Source organism: Salvelinus fontinalis, unplaced genomic scaffold, assembly GCF_029448725.1.
Source record: "Salvelinus fontinalis isolate EN_2023a unplaced genomic scaffold, ASM2944872v1 scaffold_0519, whole genome shotgun sequence".
NCBI classification, from domain to species: Eukaryota; Metazoa; Chordata; class Actinopteri; order Salmoniformes; family Salmonidae; genus Salvelinus; species Salvelinus fontinalis.
The window spans coordinates 85001-105000 of record NW_026600728.1 but is presented as its reverse complement, the minus strand read 5'-3'; the positions used below and the strand labels follow the sequence as shown (position 1 = coordinate 105000).

The following is a 20000-nucleotide window of genomic DNA, read 5'->3' as shown; positions in this document are numbered from 1 at the left end:
ACCTGACAACATGGTCTAGTCCTCCTCCACTACACCAGCAGTCTGGTTCTCTCTGACCTTTAACCTGACAACATGGTCTAGTCCTCCTTCCTCCTCCACTACACCAGCAGTCTGGTTCTCTCTGACCTTTAACCTGACAACATGGTCTAGTCCTCCTTCCTCCTCCACTACACCAGCAGTCTGGTTCTCTCTGACCTTTAACCTGACAACATGGTCTAGTCCTCCTTCCTCCTCCACTACACCAGCAGTCTGGTTCTCTCTGACCTTTAACCTGACAACATGGTCTAGTCCTCCTCCACTACACCAGCAGTCTGGTTCTCTCTGACCTTTAACCTGACAACATGGTCTAGTCCTCCTCCACTACACCAGCAGTCTGGTTCTCTCTGACCTTTAACCTGACAACATGTTCTAGTCCTCCTCCACTACAGCAGCAGTCTGGTTCTCTCTGACCTTTAACCTGACAACATGGTCTAGTCCTCCTCCACTACAGCAGCAGTCTGGTTCTCTCTGACCTTTAACCTGACAACATGGTCTAGTCCTCCTCCACTACAGCAGCAGTCTGGTTCTCTCTGACCTTTAACCTGACAACATGGTCTAGTCCTCCTCCACTACACCAGCAGTCTGGTTCTCTCTGACCTTTAACCTGACAACATGGTCTAGTCCTCCTTCCTCCTCCACTACACCAGCAGTCTGGTTCTCTCTGACCTTTAACCTGACAACATGGTCTAGTCCTCCTTCCTCCTCCACTACACCAGCAGTCTGGTTCTCTCTGACCTTTAACCTGACAACATGGTCTAGTCCTCCTTCCTCCTCCACTACAGCAGCAGTCTGGTTCTCTCTGACCTTTAACCTGACAACATGTTCTAGTCCTCCTTCCTCCTCCACTACACCAGCAGTCTGGTTCTCTCTGACCTTTAACCTGACAACATGGTCTAGTCCTCCTTCCTCCTCCACTACAGCAGCAGTCTGGTTCTCTCTGACCTTTAACCTGACAACATGTTCTAGTCCTCCTTCCTCCTCCACTACACCAGCAGTCTGGTTCTCTCTGACCTTTAACCTGACAACATGGTCTAGTCCTCCTTCCTCCTCCACTACACCAGCAGTCTGGTTCTCTCTGACCTTTAACCTGACAACATAGTCTAGTCCTCCTTCACTACAGCAGCAGTCTGGTTCTCTCTGACCTTTAACCTGACAACATGGTCTAGTCCTCCTTCCTCCTCCACTACAGCAGCAGTCTGGTTCTCTCTGACCTTTAACCTGACAACATGGTCTAGTCCTCCTTCCTCCTCCACTACACCAGCAGTCTGGTTCTCTCTGACCTTTAACCTGACAATATGGTCTAGTCCTCCTTCCTCCTCCACTACAGCAGCAGTCTGGTTCTCTCTGACCTTTAACCTGACAACATGGTCTAGTCCTCCTTCCTCCTCCACTACACCAGCAGTCTGGTTCTCTCTGACCTTTAACCTGACAACATGGTCTAGTCCTCCTTCCTCCTCCACTACAGCAGCAGTCTGGTTCTCTCTGACCTTTAACCTGACAACATGGTCTAGTCCTCCTTCCTCCTCCACTACACCAGCAGTCTGGTTCTCTCTGACCTTTAACCTGACAACATGTTCTAGTCCTCCTTCCTCCTCCACTACACCAGCAGTCTGGTTCTCTCTGACCTTTAACCTGACAACATGGTCTAGTCCTCCTTCCTCCTCCACTACAGCAGCAGTCTGGTTCTCTCTGACCTTTAACCTGACAACATGTTCTAGTCCTCCTTCCTCCTCCACTACAGCAGCAGTCTGGTTCTCTCTGACCTTTAACCTGACAACATGGTCTAGTCCTCCTTCCTCCTCCACTACACCAGCAGTCTGGTTCTCTCTGACCTTTAACCTGACAACATGGTCTAGTCCTCCTTCCTCCTCCACTACAGCAGCAGTCTGGTTCTCTCTGACCTTTAACCTGACAACATGGTCTAGTCCTCCTTCCTCCTCCACTACACCAGCAGTCTGGTTCTCTCTGACCTTTAACCTGACAACATGGTCTAGTCCTCCTTCCTCCTCCACTACAGCAGCAGTCTGGTTCTCTCTGACCTTTAACCTGACAACATGGTCTAGTCCTCCACTACAGCAGCAGTCTGGTTCTCTCTGACCTTTAACCTGACAACATGGTCTAGTCCTCCTCCACTACAGCAGCAGTCTGGTTCTCTCTGACCTTTAACCTGACAACATGGTCTAGTCCTCCTTCCTCCTCCACTACACCAGCAGTCTGGTTCTCTCTGACCTTTAACCTGACAACATGTTCTAGTCCTCCTTCCTCCTCCACTACAGCAGCAGTCTGGTTCTCTCTGACCTTTAACCTGACAACATGGTCTAGTCCTCCTTCCTCCTCCACTACACCAGCAGTCTGGTTCTCTCTGACCTTTAACCTGACAACATGGTCTAGTCCTCCTTCCTCCTCCACTACAGCAGCAGTCTGGTTCTCTCTGACCTTTAACCTGACAACATGGTCTAGTCCTCCTTCCTCCTCCACTACACCAGCAGTCTGGTTCTCTCTGACCTTTAACCTGACAACATGGTCTAGTCCTCCTTCCTCCTCCACTACACCAGCAGTCTGGTTCTCTCTGACCTTTAACCTGACAACATGGTCTAGTCCTCCTTCCTCCTCCACTACACCAGCAGTCTGGTTCTCTCTGACCTTTAACCTGACAACATGTTCTAGTCCTCCTTCCTCCTCCACTACACCAGCAGTCTGGTTCTCTCTGACCTTTAACCTGACAACATGGTCTAGTCCTCCTTCCTCCTCCACTACACCAGCAGTCTGGTTCTCTCTGACCTTTAACCTGACAACATGTTCTAGTCATCCTCCACTACAGCAGCAGTCTGGTTCTCTCTGACCTTTAACCTGACAAACATGGTCTAGTCCTCCTTCCTCCTCCACTACAGCAGCAGTCTGGTTCTCTCTGACCTTTAACCTGACAACATGGTCTAGTCCTCCTTCCTCCTCCTCTACACCAGCAGTCTGGTTCTCTCTGACCTTTAACCTGACAACATGTTCTAGTCCTCCTTCCTCCTCCACTACACCAGCAGTCTGGTTCTCTCTGACCTTTAACCTGACAACATGGTCTAGTCCTCCTTCCTCCTCCACTACACCAGCAGTCTGGTTCTCTCTGACCTTTAACCTGACAACATGGTCTAGTCCTCCTTCCTCCTCCTCTACACCAGCAGTCTGGTTCTCTCTGACCTTTAACCTGACAACATGGTCTAGTCCTCCTCCACTACACCAGCAGTCTGGTTCTCTCTGACCTTTAACCTGACAACATGGTCTAGTCCTCCTTCCTCCTCCACTACACCAGCAGTCTGGTTCTCTCTGACCTTTAACCTGACAACATGGTCTAGTCCTCCTTCCTCCTCCACTACACCAGCAGTCTGGTTCTCTCTGACCTTTAACCTGACAACATGGTCTAGTCCTCCTTCCTCCTCCACTACAGCAGCAGTCTGGTTCTCTCTGACCTTTAACCTGACAACATGGTCTAGTCCTCCTTCCTCCTCCGCTACACCAGCAGTCTGGTTCTCTCTGACCTTTAACCTGACAACATGGTCTAGTCCTCCTCCACTACAGCAGCAATCTGGTTCTCTCTGACCTTTAACCTGACAACATGGTCTAGTCCTCCTTCCTCCTCCACTACACCAGCAGTCTGGTTCTCTCTGACCTTTAACCTGACAACATGTTCTAGTCCTCCTCCACTACACCAGCAGTCTGGTTCTCTCTGACCTTTAACCTGACAACATGGTCTAGTCTTCCTTCCTCCTCCACTACACCAGCAGTCTGGTTCTCTCTGACCTTTAACCTGACAACATGTTCTAGTCCTCCTTCCTCCTCCACTACACCAGCAGTCTGGTTCTCTCTGACCTTTAACCTGACAACATGGTCTAGTCCTCCTTCCTCCTCCACTACAGCAGCAGTCTGGTTCTCTCTGACCTTTAACCTGACAACATGTTCTAGTCCTCCTCCACTACACCAGCAGTCTGGTTCTCTCTGACCTTTAACCTGACAACATGGTCTAGTCCTCCTCCACTACAGCAGCAGTCTGGTTCTCTCTGACCTTTAACCTGACAACATGGTCTAGTCCTCCTTCCTCCTCCACTACACCAGCAGTCTGGTTCTCTCTGACCTTTAACCTGACAACATGGTCTAGTCCTCCTTCCTCCTCCACTACAGCAGCAGTCTGGTTCTCTCTGACCTTTAACCTGACAACATGGTCTAGTCCTCCTTCCTCCTCCACTACACCAGCAGTCTGGTTCTCTCTGACCTTTAACCTGACAACATGGTCTAGTCCTCCTTCCTCCTCCACTACACCAGCAGTCTGGTTCTCTCTGACCTTTAACCTGACAACATGGTCTAGTCCTCCTCCACTACACCAGCAGTCTGGTTCTCTCTGACCTTTAACCTGACAACATGGTCTAGTCCTGCTCCACTACACCAGCAGTCTGGTTCTCTCTGACCTTTAACCTGACAACATGTTCTAGTCCTCCTTCCTCCTCCACTACACCAGCAGTCTGGTTCTCTCTGACCTTTAACCTGACAACATGGTCTAGTCCTCCTTCCTCCTCCGCTACACCAGCAGTCTGGTTCTCTCTGACCTTTAACCTGACAACATGGTCTAGTCCTCCTTCCTCCTCCACTACACCAGCAGTCTGGTTCTCTCTGACCTTTAACCTGACAACATGGTCTAGTCCTCCTCCACTACAGCAGCAGTCTGGTTCTCTCTGACCTTTAACCTGACAACATGGTCTAGTCCTCCTCCACTACACCAGCAGTCTGGTTCTCTCTGACCTTTAACCTGACAACATAGTCTAGTCATCCTCCACTACACCAGCAGTCTGGTTCTCTCTGACCTTTAACCTGACAACATGTTCTAGTCCTCCTTCCTCCTCCACTACAGCAGCAGTCTGGTTCTCTCTGACCTTTAACCTGACAACATAGTCTAGTCCTCCTTCCTCCTCCACTACACCAGCAGTCTGGTTCTCTCTGACCTTTAACCTGACAACATGGTCTAGTCCTCCTTCCTCCTCCACTACAGCAGCAGTCTGGTTCTCTCTGACCTTTAACCTGACAACATGGTCTAGTCCTCCTTCCTCCTCCACTACAGCAGCAGTCTGGTTCTCTCTGACCTTTAACCTGACAACATGGTCTAGTCCTCCTTCCTCCTCCACTACACCAGCAGTCTGGTTCTCTCTGACCTTTAACCTGACAACATGGTCTAGTCCTCCTTCCTCCTCCACTACAGCAGCAGTCTGGTTCTCTCTGACCTTTAACCTGACAACATGGTCTAGTCCTCCTTCCTCCTCCTCTACACCAGCAGTCTGGTTCTCTCTGACCTTTAACCTGACAACATGGTCTAGTCCCCCTTCCTCCTCCACTACACCAGCAGTCTGGTTCTCTCTGACCTTTAACCTGACAACATGGTCTAGTCCCCCTTCCTCCTCCACTACACCAGCAGTCTGGTTCTCTCTGACCTTTAACCTGACAACATGTTCTAGTCCTCCTCCGCTACACCAGCAGTCTGGTTCTCTCTGACCTTTAACCTGACAACATGGTCTAGTCCTCCTTCCTCCTCCACTACACCAGCAGTCTGGTTCTCTCTGACCTTTAACCTGACAACATGGTCTAGTCCTCCTTCCTCCTCCACTACACCAGCAGTCTGGTTCTCTCTGACCTTTAACCTGACAACATGGTCTAGTCCTCCATCCTCCTCCACTACAGCAGCAGTCTGGTTCTCTCTGACCTTTAACCTGACAACATGGTCTAGTCCTCCTTCCTCCTCCACTACACCAGCAGTCTGGTTCTCTCTGACCTTTAACCTGACAACATGGTCTAGTCCTCCTTCCTCCTCCACTACAGCAGCAGTCTGGACATTTTGATCTATAAAAACACACACACACACACACACACACACACACACACACACACACACACACACACACACACACACACACACACACACACACACACACACACACACTCTCTCTGTTGATCTGTAAAACCGTAGCAGGAAGCAACAACCGTTATCTGTCTCTATCCTCAGTGCTCCTGTCTGTCATTCTGAAAGCACCGGTCATTTGTTCATCTCCGTGAAGACAAACATCTGTTCACAACTTCTTCTCTTGTATTGTGTTTTTCCAGAACATGTGGATCGAGCGAACGACTTACACCACGGCCTACAAACTGCCTGGAATACTGCGATGGTTCGATGTCAGGTCTGTCTCCACGGTGAGTGTGTGTCCACGTCAAGTCTGTCTCCACGGTGAGTGTGTGTCCACGTCAAGTCTGTCTCCACGGTGAGTGTGTGTCTGCGTCAGGTCTGTTTCCACGGTGAGTGTGTGTCTGCGTCAGGTCTGTTTCCACGGTGAGTGTGTGTCCACGTCAGGTCTGTCTCCACGGTGAGTGTGTGTCTGCGTCAGGTCTGTTTCCACGGTGAGTGTGTGTCTGCGTCAGGTCTGTTTCCACGGTGAGTTTGTGTCCACGTCAGGTCTGTCTCCACGGTGAGTGTGTGTGTGTGTCCACGTCAGGTCTGTCTCCACGGTGTGTGTGTGTCCACGTCAGGTCTGTCTCCACGGTGAGTGTGTGTGTGTGTCCACGTCAGGTCTGTCTCCATGGTGTGTGTGTGTCCACGTCAGGTCTGTCTCCACGGTGACTGTGTGTCCACGTCAGGTCTGTCTCCACGGTGAGTGTGTGTCCACATCAGGTCTGTCTCCACGGTGAGTGTGTTTCCACGGTGACTGTGTGTGTGTCCACGTCAGGTTTGTCTCCACGGTGAGTGTGTGTCCACGTCAGGTCTGTCTCCACGGTGAGTGTGTGTCCACGTCAAGTCTGTCTCCACGGTGAGTGTGTGTCTGTGTCAGGTCTGTCTCCACGGTGAGTGTGTGTCCACGTCAGGTCTGTCTCCACGGTGAGTGTGTGTCCACATCAGGTCTGTCTCCACGGTGAGTGTGTTTCCACGGTGACTGTGTGTGTGTCCACGTCAGGTTTGTCTCCACGGTGAGTGTGTGTCCACGTCAGGTCTGTCTCCACGGTGAGTGTGTGTCCACGTCAAGTCTGTCTCCACGGTGAGTGTGTGTCTGCGTAAGGTCTGTCTCCACGGTGAGTGTGTGTCCACGTCAGGTCTGTCTCCACGGTGAGTGTGTGACCACGTCAAGTCTGTCTCCACGGTGAGTGTGTGTCCACGTCAAGTCTGTCTCCACGGTGAGTGTGTGTCCGCGTCAGGTCTGTCTCCACGGTGAGTGTGTGTCCACGTCAGGTCTGTCTCCACGGTGAGTGTGTGTCCACGTCAGGTCTGTCTCCACGGTGAGTGTGTGTCCACGTCAAGTCTGTCTCCACGGTGAGTGTGTGTCCACGTCAAGTCTGTCTCCACGGTGAGTGTGTGTCCACGTCAGGTCTGTCTCCACGGTGAGTGTGTGTCCACGTCAGGTCTGTTTCCACGGTGAGTGTGTGTCCACGTCAAGTCTGTCTCCACGGTGAGTGTGTGTCCACGTCAAGTCTGTCTCCACGGTGAGCGTGTGTGTGTCGATGTCAAGTCTGTCTCCACGGTGAGTGTGTGTGTGTGTCGATGTCAAGTCTGTCTCCACGGTGAGCGTGTGTGTGTGTCCACGTCAACTCTGTCTCCACAGTGAGTGTGTGTGTGTGTCCACGTCAAGTCTGTCTCCACGGTGAGTGTGTGTGTGTGTGTCCATTCAGTCTTGACGGTGTGTGTCGACGTCAAGTCTGTCTCCAGTGAGTGTGATGAGCTTGGGTGCCAAGCAGACATTACTAATCAAATCAGGATCTGTGGCCTACGCAGTGGATCGATCTGATTTTGTCCACTTAACCTGTGTAGACAACTGTAGACAGCAGTGCAGACACTTAACCTGTGTAGACAACTGTAGACAGCAGTACAGACACTTAACCTGTGTAGACAACTGTAGACAGCAGTACAGACACTTAACCTGTGTAGACAACTGTAGACAGCAGTACAGACACTTAACCTGTGTAGACAACTGTAGACAGCAGTACAGACACTTAACCTGTGTAGACAACTGTAGACAGCAGTGCAGACACTTAACCTGTGTAGACAACTGTAGACAGCAGTACAGACACTTAACCTGTGTAGACAACTGTAGACAGCAGTACAGACACTTAACCTGTGTAGACAACTGTAGACAGCAGTACAGACACTTAACCTGTGTAGACAACTGTAGACAGCAGTACAGACACTTAACCTGTGTAGACAACTGTAGACAGCAGTACAGACACTTAACCTGTGTAGACAACTGTAGACAGCAGTACAGACACTTAACCTGTGTAGACAACTGTAGACAGCAGTACAGACACTTAACCTGTGTAGACAACTGTAGACAGCAGTACAGACACTTAACCTGTGTAGACAACTGTAGACAGTAGTACAGACACTTAACCTGTGTAGACAACTGTAGACAGCAGTACAGACACTTAACCTGTGTAGACAACTGTAGACAGCAGTACAGACACTTAACCTGTGTAGACAACTGTAGACAGCAGTACAGACACTTAACCTGTGTAGACAACTGTAGACAGCAGTACAGACACTTAACCTGTGTAGACAACTGTAGACAGCAGTACAGACACTTAACCTGTGTAGACAACTGTAGACAGTAGTACAGACACTTCCCAATGCCTTCGCTGCTCATTACCGTTTACCGTTTACCGTTTAAAGTCGGGGATGAACCCTTCTCCTACACTGGAGCCTTTTCACCTCAACGTCTCAGTCATTAGTCTTTCTTTGTTGTTCAAAATAGCACTCTGATGTTGGGGATTACATGAGAGGAACAATACAGGAACGGAGAGAGAGAACAGGACTAGAGATAGAATACAGGACTAGAGAGAGAATACAGGACTAGAGATAGAATACAGGACCGGAGAGAGAATACAGGACCGGAGAGAGAATACAGGACCTGAGAGAGAATACAGGACCAGAGAGAGAATACAGGACTAGAGAGAGAATACAGGACTGGAGAGAGAATACAGGACTAGAGAGAGAATACAGGACTAGAGAGAGAATACAGGACTAGAGAGAGAATACAGGACTAGAGACAGAATACAGGACTAGAGACAGAACACAGGACTAGAGAGAGAATACAGGACCAGAGAGAGAATACAGGACTAGAGAGAGAATACAGGACTAGAGAGAGAATACAGGACTAGAGAGAGAATACAGAACTGGAGACAGAATACAGGACCAGAGAGAGAATACAGGACCAGAGAGAGAATACAGGACCAGAGAGAAAATACAGGACCAGAGAGAGAATACAGGACTAGAGAGAGAATACAGGACTAGAGAGAGAATACAGGACCAGAGAGAGAATACAGGACCAGAGAGAGAATACAGGACTAGAGACAGAATACAGGACCAGAGAGAGAATACAGGACTAGAGAGAGAATACAGGACTAGAGAGAGAATACAGGACTAGAGAGAGAATACAGGACTAGAGAGAGAATACAGGACTAGAGAGAGAATACAGGACTGGAGAGAGAATACAGGACTGGAGAGAGAATACAGGACCGGAGAGAGAATACAGGACCGGAGAGAGAATACAGGACCGGAGAGAGAATACAGGACCGGAGAGAGAATACAGGACCGGAGAGAGAATACAGGACCGGAGAGAGAATACAGGACCGGAGAGAGAATACAGGACCGGAGAGAGAATACAGGACCGGAGAGAGAATACAGGACCGGAGAGAGAATACAGGACCGGAGAGAGAATACAGGACCGGAGAGAGAATACAGGACCGGAGAGAGAATACAGGACCGGAGACAGAATACAGGACCGGAGAGAGAATACAGGACCAGAGAGAGAACAGGACTAGAGAGAGAATACAGGACCGGAGAGAGAGCCCGGTTTCAATCAGAGCCCAGGATCAATCCGAGCACAGCATCAATCAGAGCCCCCCAGCATCGATCAGAGCCCCCCAGCATCGATCAGAGCCCCCCATGGTCAATCCGAGCCCCCCAGCATCGATCAGAGCCCCCCAGCATCGATCAGAGCCTCCCCAGCATCGATCCGAGCCTCCCCAGCATCGACCCGAGCCCCCCCAGCATCGATCCGAGCCCCCCCAGCATCGATCCGAGCCCCCCAGGATCGATCAGAGCCCCCCAGCATCGATCCAATACTATGGCATACTACACTATACTATACCATACCATACTATACTATACTCTACAATACTACACCATACTATACAATACTATACCATACAATATTATACCATGCAATACAATACTATACCATGCAATACTATACAACACTATACTATACCATAACATACTATACCACAATATACCATACCATACCATACTATACTACACTATACCATACCATACTATACTACACTATACCATACCATACTATACTACACTATACTATACAATACTATACCATACCACACAATACTATACTTCACTATGCCATACTATACTACACTATACTATACAATACTATACCATACTATACTGTACCATACTATACTATATTATACCATAATATACCATACCATACTATACCATACAATACTGTACCATGCAATACTATACAACGCTATACTATACCATAACATACTATAATATACCATACAATACTACACTATATACCATGACATACTACACTATACCATGCTATACTATACTGTCCAATACTATACAATACTATACCATACAATACTATATCATGCAATACTATACTATACCATGCAATATTATACAATACATACAATGCAATACTATACTATATAATACTATACAATACCATACACACTATACCATACTATACTATATCATACAATACTATGCTATACCATACCATACTAAATGGTGCAATACAATACTATACCATACAATACTACACCATGCAATACTTTACAATACGATACAATACAATACTATACTACATAATACTACAGTAGACTATACAGTACCATACAATACAATGCCATACACTACTATGCTATACAATACCATACAATACTATACTATACCGTACTCAACTATATCATACGATACAATACTATACAATGCAATACTATCCCATGCAATACTATACGATACCATACCATACTATACCATGCAATACCATACAATACTATAACATACCGTACTCTACTAAACCATACAATACTATGCTATACAATACCATACATTTACATTTACATTTTAGTCATTTAGCAGACGCTCTTATCCAGAGCGACTTACAGTAGAGTGCATACATTTTATTACATTTTACATACTGAGACAAGGATATCCCTACCGGCCACACCCTCCCTAACCCGGACGATGCTATGCCAATTGTGTGTCGCCCCACGGACCTCCCGGTTGCGACCGGCTGCGACAGAGCCTGGGCGCGAACCCAGCCCATACAATACTATACTGTACTCTACTATATCATTCTACACAATACAATACTATCTAATGCAATACTATACCGTACCATACTATACCATGCTCTACTATACAATACTATGCTATACAATACCATACAATACTATACTGTACCATACTATACCATGCTCTACTATACAATACTATGCTATACAATACCATACCGTACTATACAATACAATACCATACCATAATATACTATAATGTACTATACAATACTATACCATTCAAAATACTACTATACCCCGCAATACCACACCATACTGCACAATACTAGACTGTACCGTACAACACTATACTACGCAATACCATACCATACCATGCTATACTACAGGGCCCTTCCCCCACGGTATATTGTCACCCAGATGAGGTGGGGACAGGGCAGGTCATGCACGGATCGTTGTTACAGCGTGACTGACATTTAAACTCAATGTTCCCCACGTCAGCAATCCACAACGAATGGATTCCATCTGTCTCCATATTCCATAGTCTCTGTAAATCCTTCCATCTGTCTCCATATTCCATAGTCTCTGTAAATCCTTCCATCTGTCTCCATATTCCATAGTCTCTGTAAATCCTTCCATCTGTCTCCATATTCCATAGTCTCTGTAAATCCTTCCATCTGTCTCCATATTCCATAGTCTCTGTAAATCCTTCCATCTGATGTCGGTCTTAAAGAGGCTAGTCAGGTGCAGATTGGAGATTTGTCACCCTGCCAGGCTGTCACACAGGTCCTTCTAAATTTAGGAGGATAAATAAATCTATTAAATGTAATTTACTCAAGATAATCCACACATGTTCTACCATTGTCGTCAGTCGTCTGTCCCAGAGAGTCAGACATCAGAACCCCTCAGGTAGACGTTCCCTATAATCCTCTGTCCCGGTTGTTAGACTGTAGATTGGAGTTAAAATGTCTCTCACTCACAGATGAACCTCAACCTGAAATGAATCAGAACTTATAACCTTCTTTTACTTCCTGCTTCCTGTGTTCAGGAGGAGATCAGCCCATTGGAGAATGCCATGGAGACGATGCAACTGACCAATGAGAAGATCAGCAACATGGTGCAGCGTCACCTGAACGACACCAACCTTCCCATCAACCCCCTCTCCATGCTGCTCAACGGCATCGTGGACCCGGCTGTCATGGGCGGTTTCACCAACTACGAGAAGGTACTGTGTGTGTGTGTGTGTGTGTGTGTGTGTGTGTGTGTGTGTGTGTGTGTGTGTGTGTGTGTGTGTGTGTGTGTGTGTGTGTGTGTCATCATGAGTGGGTCTACCTTACTTAGCTAATGAACACAGCTTTAGTTATTTATTGTGAACCGAACATAACAACCATAGTTTGGTTGAACTATCTGATCTGTCTATCTATCTGATGGTGGTTTTGGAACGTCTTCCCCATGTAGAACAATACAACCTTCATACAGAAGACAAAAGATGGTTTCTGTAAGAAGTTCTGACTTCCCCTCTCTCTCTCCCCTCTTCACCCTTTCTCTCCTCTCTCCTCCTCTCTCCTGTCCTCCCTCTCCTCTCTTCGCTCTTCTCCCCCTCTCCTCTCTCCGTTCCTCCCCCCCTTTCTCCTCTCTCCCCTCTCTCTCCCTCTCTCCTCTCCCCCCCTCTCTCCTCTCCTCTTTCCTCTCTCCCCCCTCTCTCTCCTATCTCCCCCTTTCTCCTCTCTCCCCCTCTCCTCTCTCCACCCTCTCTCCTCTCCACTTTCCTCTCTCTTGTCTCCTCTCTCCAGGCATTCTTCACAGAGAAGTACCAGGGGGATCACCCTGAGGACCAGGAGAAACTGGACAAACTGAAAGACCTCATCGCATGGCAGGTTAGACTCACACACACACAAACCACTCTACCACACTCCAGGACTACACACACTCTCTCTCTCACACGCACGCACGCACGCACGCACGCACGCACGCACGCACGCACGCACGCACGCACACACACACACACACACACACACACACACACACACACACACACACACACACACACACACACACACACACACACACACACACACACACACACACACACACACACACACACACACACACACACACACACACACACACACCACTCTACCACACTCCAGGACTGTGGAGAGTGATAGAGTGTTGCACCCTCCCCAACTGACTGAAACACACACTCTCTCTCTCTCTCTCTCTCTCACTCACTCACTCACAAACTCCTGTGTTCCAATGGCGCGTTGTGTTAGATAATCCAAGTTTATAATTTTAAAAGGCTAATTGACCATTAGAAAACCCTTTTTTGATTATGTTAGCACAGCTGAAAACTGTTGTTCTGATTAAAGAAGCAATAAAACTGGCCTTCTTTAGACTAGTTGAGTATCTGGAGCATAAGCATTTGTGGGTTCGATTACAGGCTCAAAATGGCCAGAAACAAATAACTTTCTTCTGAAACTCATCAGTTTATTCTTGTTCTGAGAAATGAAGGCTGTTCCATGCGAGAAATTTAAGATCTCGTACAACGTTCTATACTACTCCCTTCAAAGAATAGCACAAACTGGCCCTAACCAGAATATAAAGAGGAGTGGAGGCTCCGGTGCACACCTGAGCAAGAGGACAAGTACATTAGTGTGTCTAGTTTGAGAACCAGACGCCTCACAAGTCTTCAACTGGCAGCTTCATGAAATAGTACACGCAAAACACCAGTCTCAACGTCAACAGTGAAGAGACGACTCTGGGATGCTGGCCTTCTAGGCAGAGTTCCTCTGTCCAGTGTCTGTGTTCTTTTGCCCGTCTTAAACTTTTGTTTTTATTGGTCGCACTGCTTCCTAATCGCTTAAATGCTTCAAATTGAAGCCAGCCGCACCAATTTGTTGGAGGAAACACCCTCCAAATGGCGACCGAAGTCAGCTTGCAGGCGCGCGGCCCGCCACAAGGAGTCGCTAGGCCACGATGAGACAAGTAAATCCAGGCTTGCCCAAACCCTCCCCTAACCCGAACGATGCTGGGCCAATTGTGCACCGGTCCATGGGTTTCCCGGTCAGATCCTTACGACCATCCCCGTCCACAATGCACTAACAAAACCAGAACTTACTTGAAGGTAACAGCGCTCTGTTTCCCCTAGTGACCAGTTTCCACGTCATCTCCCGACGTCCTCAGACATGGATGGACGTCAAATACTGACTTGTATCGCGAGTCACCTGTCTGTTTAAAACAATTCCACATGTTAAAACAATTCCACATGTTAAAACAATTCCACATGTTAAAACAATTCCACATGTTAAAACAATTCCACATGTTAGCTTAGTAGAAACCCAGGACCGGGACCGTAGACCTTACGGGGTTTTAATTAAGACGGACACGAAGATGCATCGAGGCAACCCATCAGAATGGTTAACCCCACATGTGCACCAGTGGAGGTTGGTGTCACTTTAAATTGGAGGACAGGCTCATTGTAATGGCTGCAATGGAAGGAATGATCCCGTCCTCTGATTTCTCTGTCCACCAGCCCCCACTGATATGTATGTTTATATGGTATAAAACCTGACTTGTCTGAACAATAAACTGGGAGGATGGGGATTACTATGTATGTTGTGTATGTCTTCTGGCCCTGTGGTCCCCGCCACTGTAAAAACACTGCAGCAGAACAATGTCTCTGAAGAGGGTTATCTATTTAGAGAACAGAACACACAGGCTATGCCGTGCGTGAAAAGCCTTATCCCGTAGCCAATAGGTAATTGCCTGAGGTTACTCGGGCAAAAAAAACGTTTAGCTTTGAAAAACAGATTAAAAAAAACATTGTGTCACAGATTGATTCTAACTGGGCCGTATATAAGAATATGATATGATATATGTGAATGTGTGTAAATACTATTTTTGTTGTCTATTAGTTCATATATATATACACATACAGTGCCTTCGGAAAGTATTCAGACCCTTTGACCCTTTGACCCGTTACAGCCTTATTCTAAAATGGTTTAGATTTTTTTTTAAATATCTCATCAATCTACACACAATATCCCATAATGACAAAGCAAAAACGGGTTTTTAGAAAGGTTTGCAAATGTATATAAAATGAAATAAAACGACACCATATTTACATAAGTATTCAGACCCTTTGCAATGAAACTCGAAATTGAGTTCAGGTGCATCCTGTTTCCATTGATCATCTTTGAGATGTTTCTACAACTTGATTGGAGTCCACTTGTGGTAAATTCAATTGATTGGACATGATTTGGAAAGGCACACACCTGTCCGTATAAGGTCCTACAGTTGACAGTGCATGTCAGAGCAAAAACCAAGCCAGGAGGTTGAAGGAATTGTCCGTAGAGCTCTGAGACAGGATTGTGTCGAGGCACAGATCTGGGGAAGGGTACCAACACATTTCTGCAGCATTGAAGGTCCCCAAGAACACAGTGGCCTCCATCATTCTTAAATGGAAGACGTTTGGAACAGCCAAGACTCTTCCTAGAGCTGGCCGCCCGGCCAAACTGAGCAATCGGGGGAGAAGGGCCTTGGTCAGGGAGGTGACCAAGAACCTGATGGTCACTCTGACAGAGCTCTAGAGTTCCGACAGCCTGCTTAGAGTTCGCCAACAGGCACCTAAAGACTCTGACCACGATAAACCAGATTCTCTGGTCTGATGAAACCAAGATTGAACTCTTTGGCCTGAATGCCTACTGTGACGTCTGGAGGAAACCTGGCACCATCCCTACGGTGAAGCGTGGTGGTGGCAGCATCATGCTGTGGGGATGTTTTTCAGCGGCAGGGGCTGGGAGACTAGTCAGGATCGAGGCAAAGATGAACGGAGCAAAGTACAGAGAGATCCTTGATGAAAACCTACTCCAGAGTGCTCAGAACCTCAGACTGGGGCGAAGGTTCACCTTCCAACAGGACAACACCCCTAAGCACACAGCCAAGACAATACAGGAGTGGCTTCAGGACAAGTCTCTGAATATCCTTCAGTGGCCTAGACAGAGCCCGGGCTTGAACCCGATCGAACATCTCTGAAGAGACCTGAAAATAACTGCGCAGCAATGCTCCACATACAACCTGACAGAGCTTGAGAGGATCTGCAGAGAAGAATTGGAGAAACTCCCCAAATACAGTTGTGCCAAGCTTGTAGCGTCCTAACCAAGAAGACTCAAGGCTGTAATCGCTGCCAAATGTGTTTCAACAAAGTACTGAGTACAGGTTCTGAATACTATCTCCTTTTTCTTTTTTTATAAATGAGTAAAAATGTGAATTTGTTTTGCTGTGTCATTATGGGGTATTGTGATGTCATTATGGGGTATTGTGATGTCATTATGGCGTATTGTGATGTCATTATGGGGTATTGTGATGTCATTATGGGGTGTTGTGATGTCTTTATGGGGTGTTGTGATGTCATTATGGGGTATTGTGATGTCTTTATGGGGTGTTGTGATGTCATTATGGGGTATTGTGATGTCATTATGGGGTGTTGTGATGTCTTTATGGGGTGTTGTGATGTCATTATTTGGTATTGTGATGTCATTATGGGGTATTGTGTGTAGATTGAGGGGGGGGGGGGACTATTTAATCAATTTTAGAACAAGGCTCTAAGATAACAAAATGTGGAAAAGACTAAAGGGGTCTGAATACTTTCCAAAGGCACTGTAGCTTGTATTTTAATTTTTTATAAAAAATTGTATGTAATAACTTATGTTGCTCTTGTCTAGAACTGTTCTGTACTTTGTCATGTATTTGTACCACAGGAAGAGTAGCTGCTGCATGTGCAGTAGGTAATGAGGACCCTAATAAACTAAATGAATCCCCTCGGAACACAACACAGAACCTGTGTTTGTTAAAGTTCCATGGAGAAGCATTCTATAGTTCTAAAGCCTTCTACAGTTCTAAAACCTTCAACAGTTCTAAAACCTACAGTTCTAAAACCTTCTACAGTTCTAAAACCTTCTACAGTTCTAAAACCTACAGTTCTAAAGCCTTCTACAGTTCTAAAGCCTTCTACAGTTCTAAAACCTTCTACAGTTCTAAAACCTTCTACAGTTCAAAAGCCTTCTACAGTTCTAAAACCTTCTACAGTTCTGAAGCCTTCAACAGTTATAAAACCTTCTACAGTTCTAACACCTTCTACAGTTCTAAAACTTTCTACAGTTCTAAAGCGTTCTACAGTTTTAAAACCTTCTGCAGTTCTAAAACCTTCTACAGTTCTAAAACTTTCTACAGTTCTAAAGCGTTCTACAGTTTTAAAACCTTCTACAGTTCTAAAACCTTCTGCAGTTCTAAAACCTTCTACAGTTCTAAAACCTTCTACAGTTCTAAAACCTTCTACAGTTCTAAAACCTTCTACAGTTCTAAAACCTTCTACAGTTCTAAAGCCTTCTACAGTTCTAAAGCCTTCTACAGTTCTAACACCTTCTACAGTTCTAACACCTTCTACAGTTCTAAAACCTTCTACAGTTCTAAAACCTTCTACAGTTCTAAAACCTTCTACAGTTCTAAAGCCTTCTACAGTTCTAAAGCCTTCTACAGTTCTAACACCTTCTACAGTTCTAACACCTTCTACAGTTCTAACACCTTCTGCAGTTCTAAAACCTTCTACAGTTCTAAAACCTTCTACAGTTCTAAAACCTTCTACAGTTCTAAAACCTTCTACAGTTCTAAAACCTTCTACAGTTCTAAAACCTTCTACAGTTTTAAAACCTTCTACAGTTTTAAAACCAATCTGATTGATTGATTGATAAACCCTTCTACAGTTCTAAAACCTACAGTTCAAAAATGTTCTACAGTTCAAAAGCCTTCTACAGTTGTAAAACCTTCTACAGTTCTAAAACCTTCTACAGTTCTAAAACCTACAGTTCTAAAACCTTCTACAGTTCTAAAGCCTTCTACAGTTCTAAAACCTTCTACAGTTCTAAAACATTCTACAGTTCTAAAACCTACAGTTCTAAAACCTACAGTTCTAAAACCTTCGACAGTTCTAAAGCCTTCTACAGTTCTAAAACCTTCTACAGTTTGAAAACCTTCTACAGGGTCTAAACCTTCTACAGGTTCTAAACCTTCAGTTCTAAAACCTTCTACAGTTCTAAAACCTTCTATAGTTCTAAAAACTTCTACAGTTCTAAAACCTTCTACAGTTCTAAAACCTTCTACAGTTCTAAAACCTTCTACAGTTCTAAAACCTTCTACAGTTCTAAAACCTTCTACAGTTCTAAAACCGTCTACAGTTCTAAAGCCTTCTACAGTTCTAAAACCTTTTACAGTTCTAAAGCCTTCTACAGTTCTAAAGCCTTCTACAGTTCTAAAACCTTCTACAGTTCTAAAACCTTCTACAGTTCTAAAACCTTCTACAGTTCTAAAACCTTCTACAGTTCTAAAGCCTTCTACAGTTCTAAAACCTTCTAAAACCTACAGTTCTAAAACCTACAGTTCTAAAACCTTCTACAGTTCTAAAACCTTCTGAAACCTACAGTTCTAAAACCTACAGTTCTAAAACCTTCTACAGTTCTAAAACCTTCTACAATTCATAAACATTCTACAGTATTAAAGCGTTCTACAGTTCTAAAACCTTCTACAGTTCTAAAACCTTCTACAGTTCATAAACATTCTACAGTATTAAAGCGTTCTACAGTTCTAAACCTACATTTCTAAAACCTTCTACAGTTCTAAACCTACAGTTCTAAAACCTTCTACAGTTCTAAACCTACAGTTCTAAAACCTTCTACAGTTCTAAACCTACAGTTCTAAAGCCTTCTACAGTTCTAAACCTACAGTTCTAAAACCTTCTACAGTTCTAAACCTACAGTTCTAAAGCCTTCTACAGTTATAAAACCTTCTACAGTTCTAAAGCCTTCTACAGTTCTAAACCTACAGTTCTAAAACCTTCTACAGTTCTAAACCTACAGTTCTAAAACCTTCTACAGTTCTAAACCTACAGTTCTAAAGCCTTCTACAGTTATAAAACCTTCTACAGTTCTAAAGCCTTCTACAGTTCTAAACCTACAGTTCTATAACCTTCTACAGTTCTAAAACCTTCTACAGTTCTAAAGCCTTCTACAGTTCTAAAGCCTTCTACAGTTATAAAACCTTCTACAGTTATAAAACCTTCTACAGTTATAAAACCTTCTACAGTTCTAAAACCTTCTACAGTTCTAAAGCTTTCTACAGTTCTAAAACATTCTACAGTATTAAAGCGTTCTACAGTTCTAAAACATTCTACAGTATTAAAACCTTCTACAGTTCTAAAACATTCTACAGTATTAAAGCGTTCTACAGTTCTAAAACATTCTACAGTATTAAAACCTTCTACAGTTCTAAAACATTCTACAGTTCTAAAACATTCTACAGTTCTAAAACATTCTACAGTTCTAAAACATTCTACAGTTCTAAAACATTCTACAGTTCTAAAACATTCTACAGTTCTAAAACATTCTACAGTTCTAAAACATTCTACAGTTCTAAAACATTCTACAGTTCTAAAACATTCTACAGTATTAAAGCATTCTACAGTTCTAAAACATTCTACAGTATTAAAACCTTCTACAGTTCTAAAACATTCTACAGTTCTAAAACATTCTACAGTTCTAAAACATTCTACAGTTCTAAAACATTCTACAGTT

The 20000-nt window shown here is 45.2% G+C and overlaps 1 protein-coding gene across 1 annotated transcript in view; it reads left to right on the top strand.

The window, feature by feature from the left end:
- Nucleotides 1-20000, top strand: part of LOC129846388 (dedicator of cytokinesis protein 1-like) — a 99346-nt gene that overhangs the window by 17497 nt on the left and 61849 nt on the right. The window contains exons 5-7 of the mRNA XM_055914317.1: nt 6172-6258; nt 12425-12601; nt 13170-13253. Of these exons, the coding sequence (XP_055770292.1) occupies nt 6172-6258; nt 12425-12601; nt 13170-13253 (348 nt within the window). The remainder of the gene's footprint in view (nt 1-6171; nt 6259-12424; nt 12602-13169; nt 13254-20000) is intronic.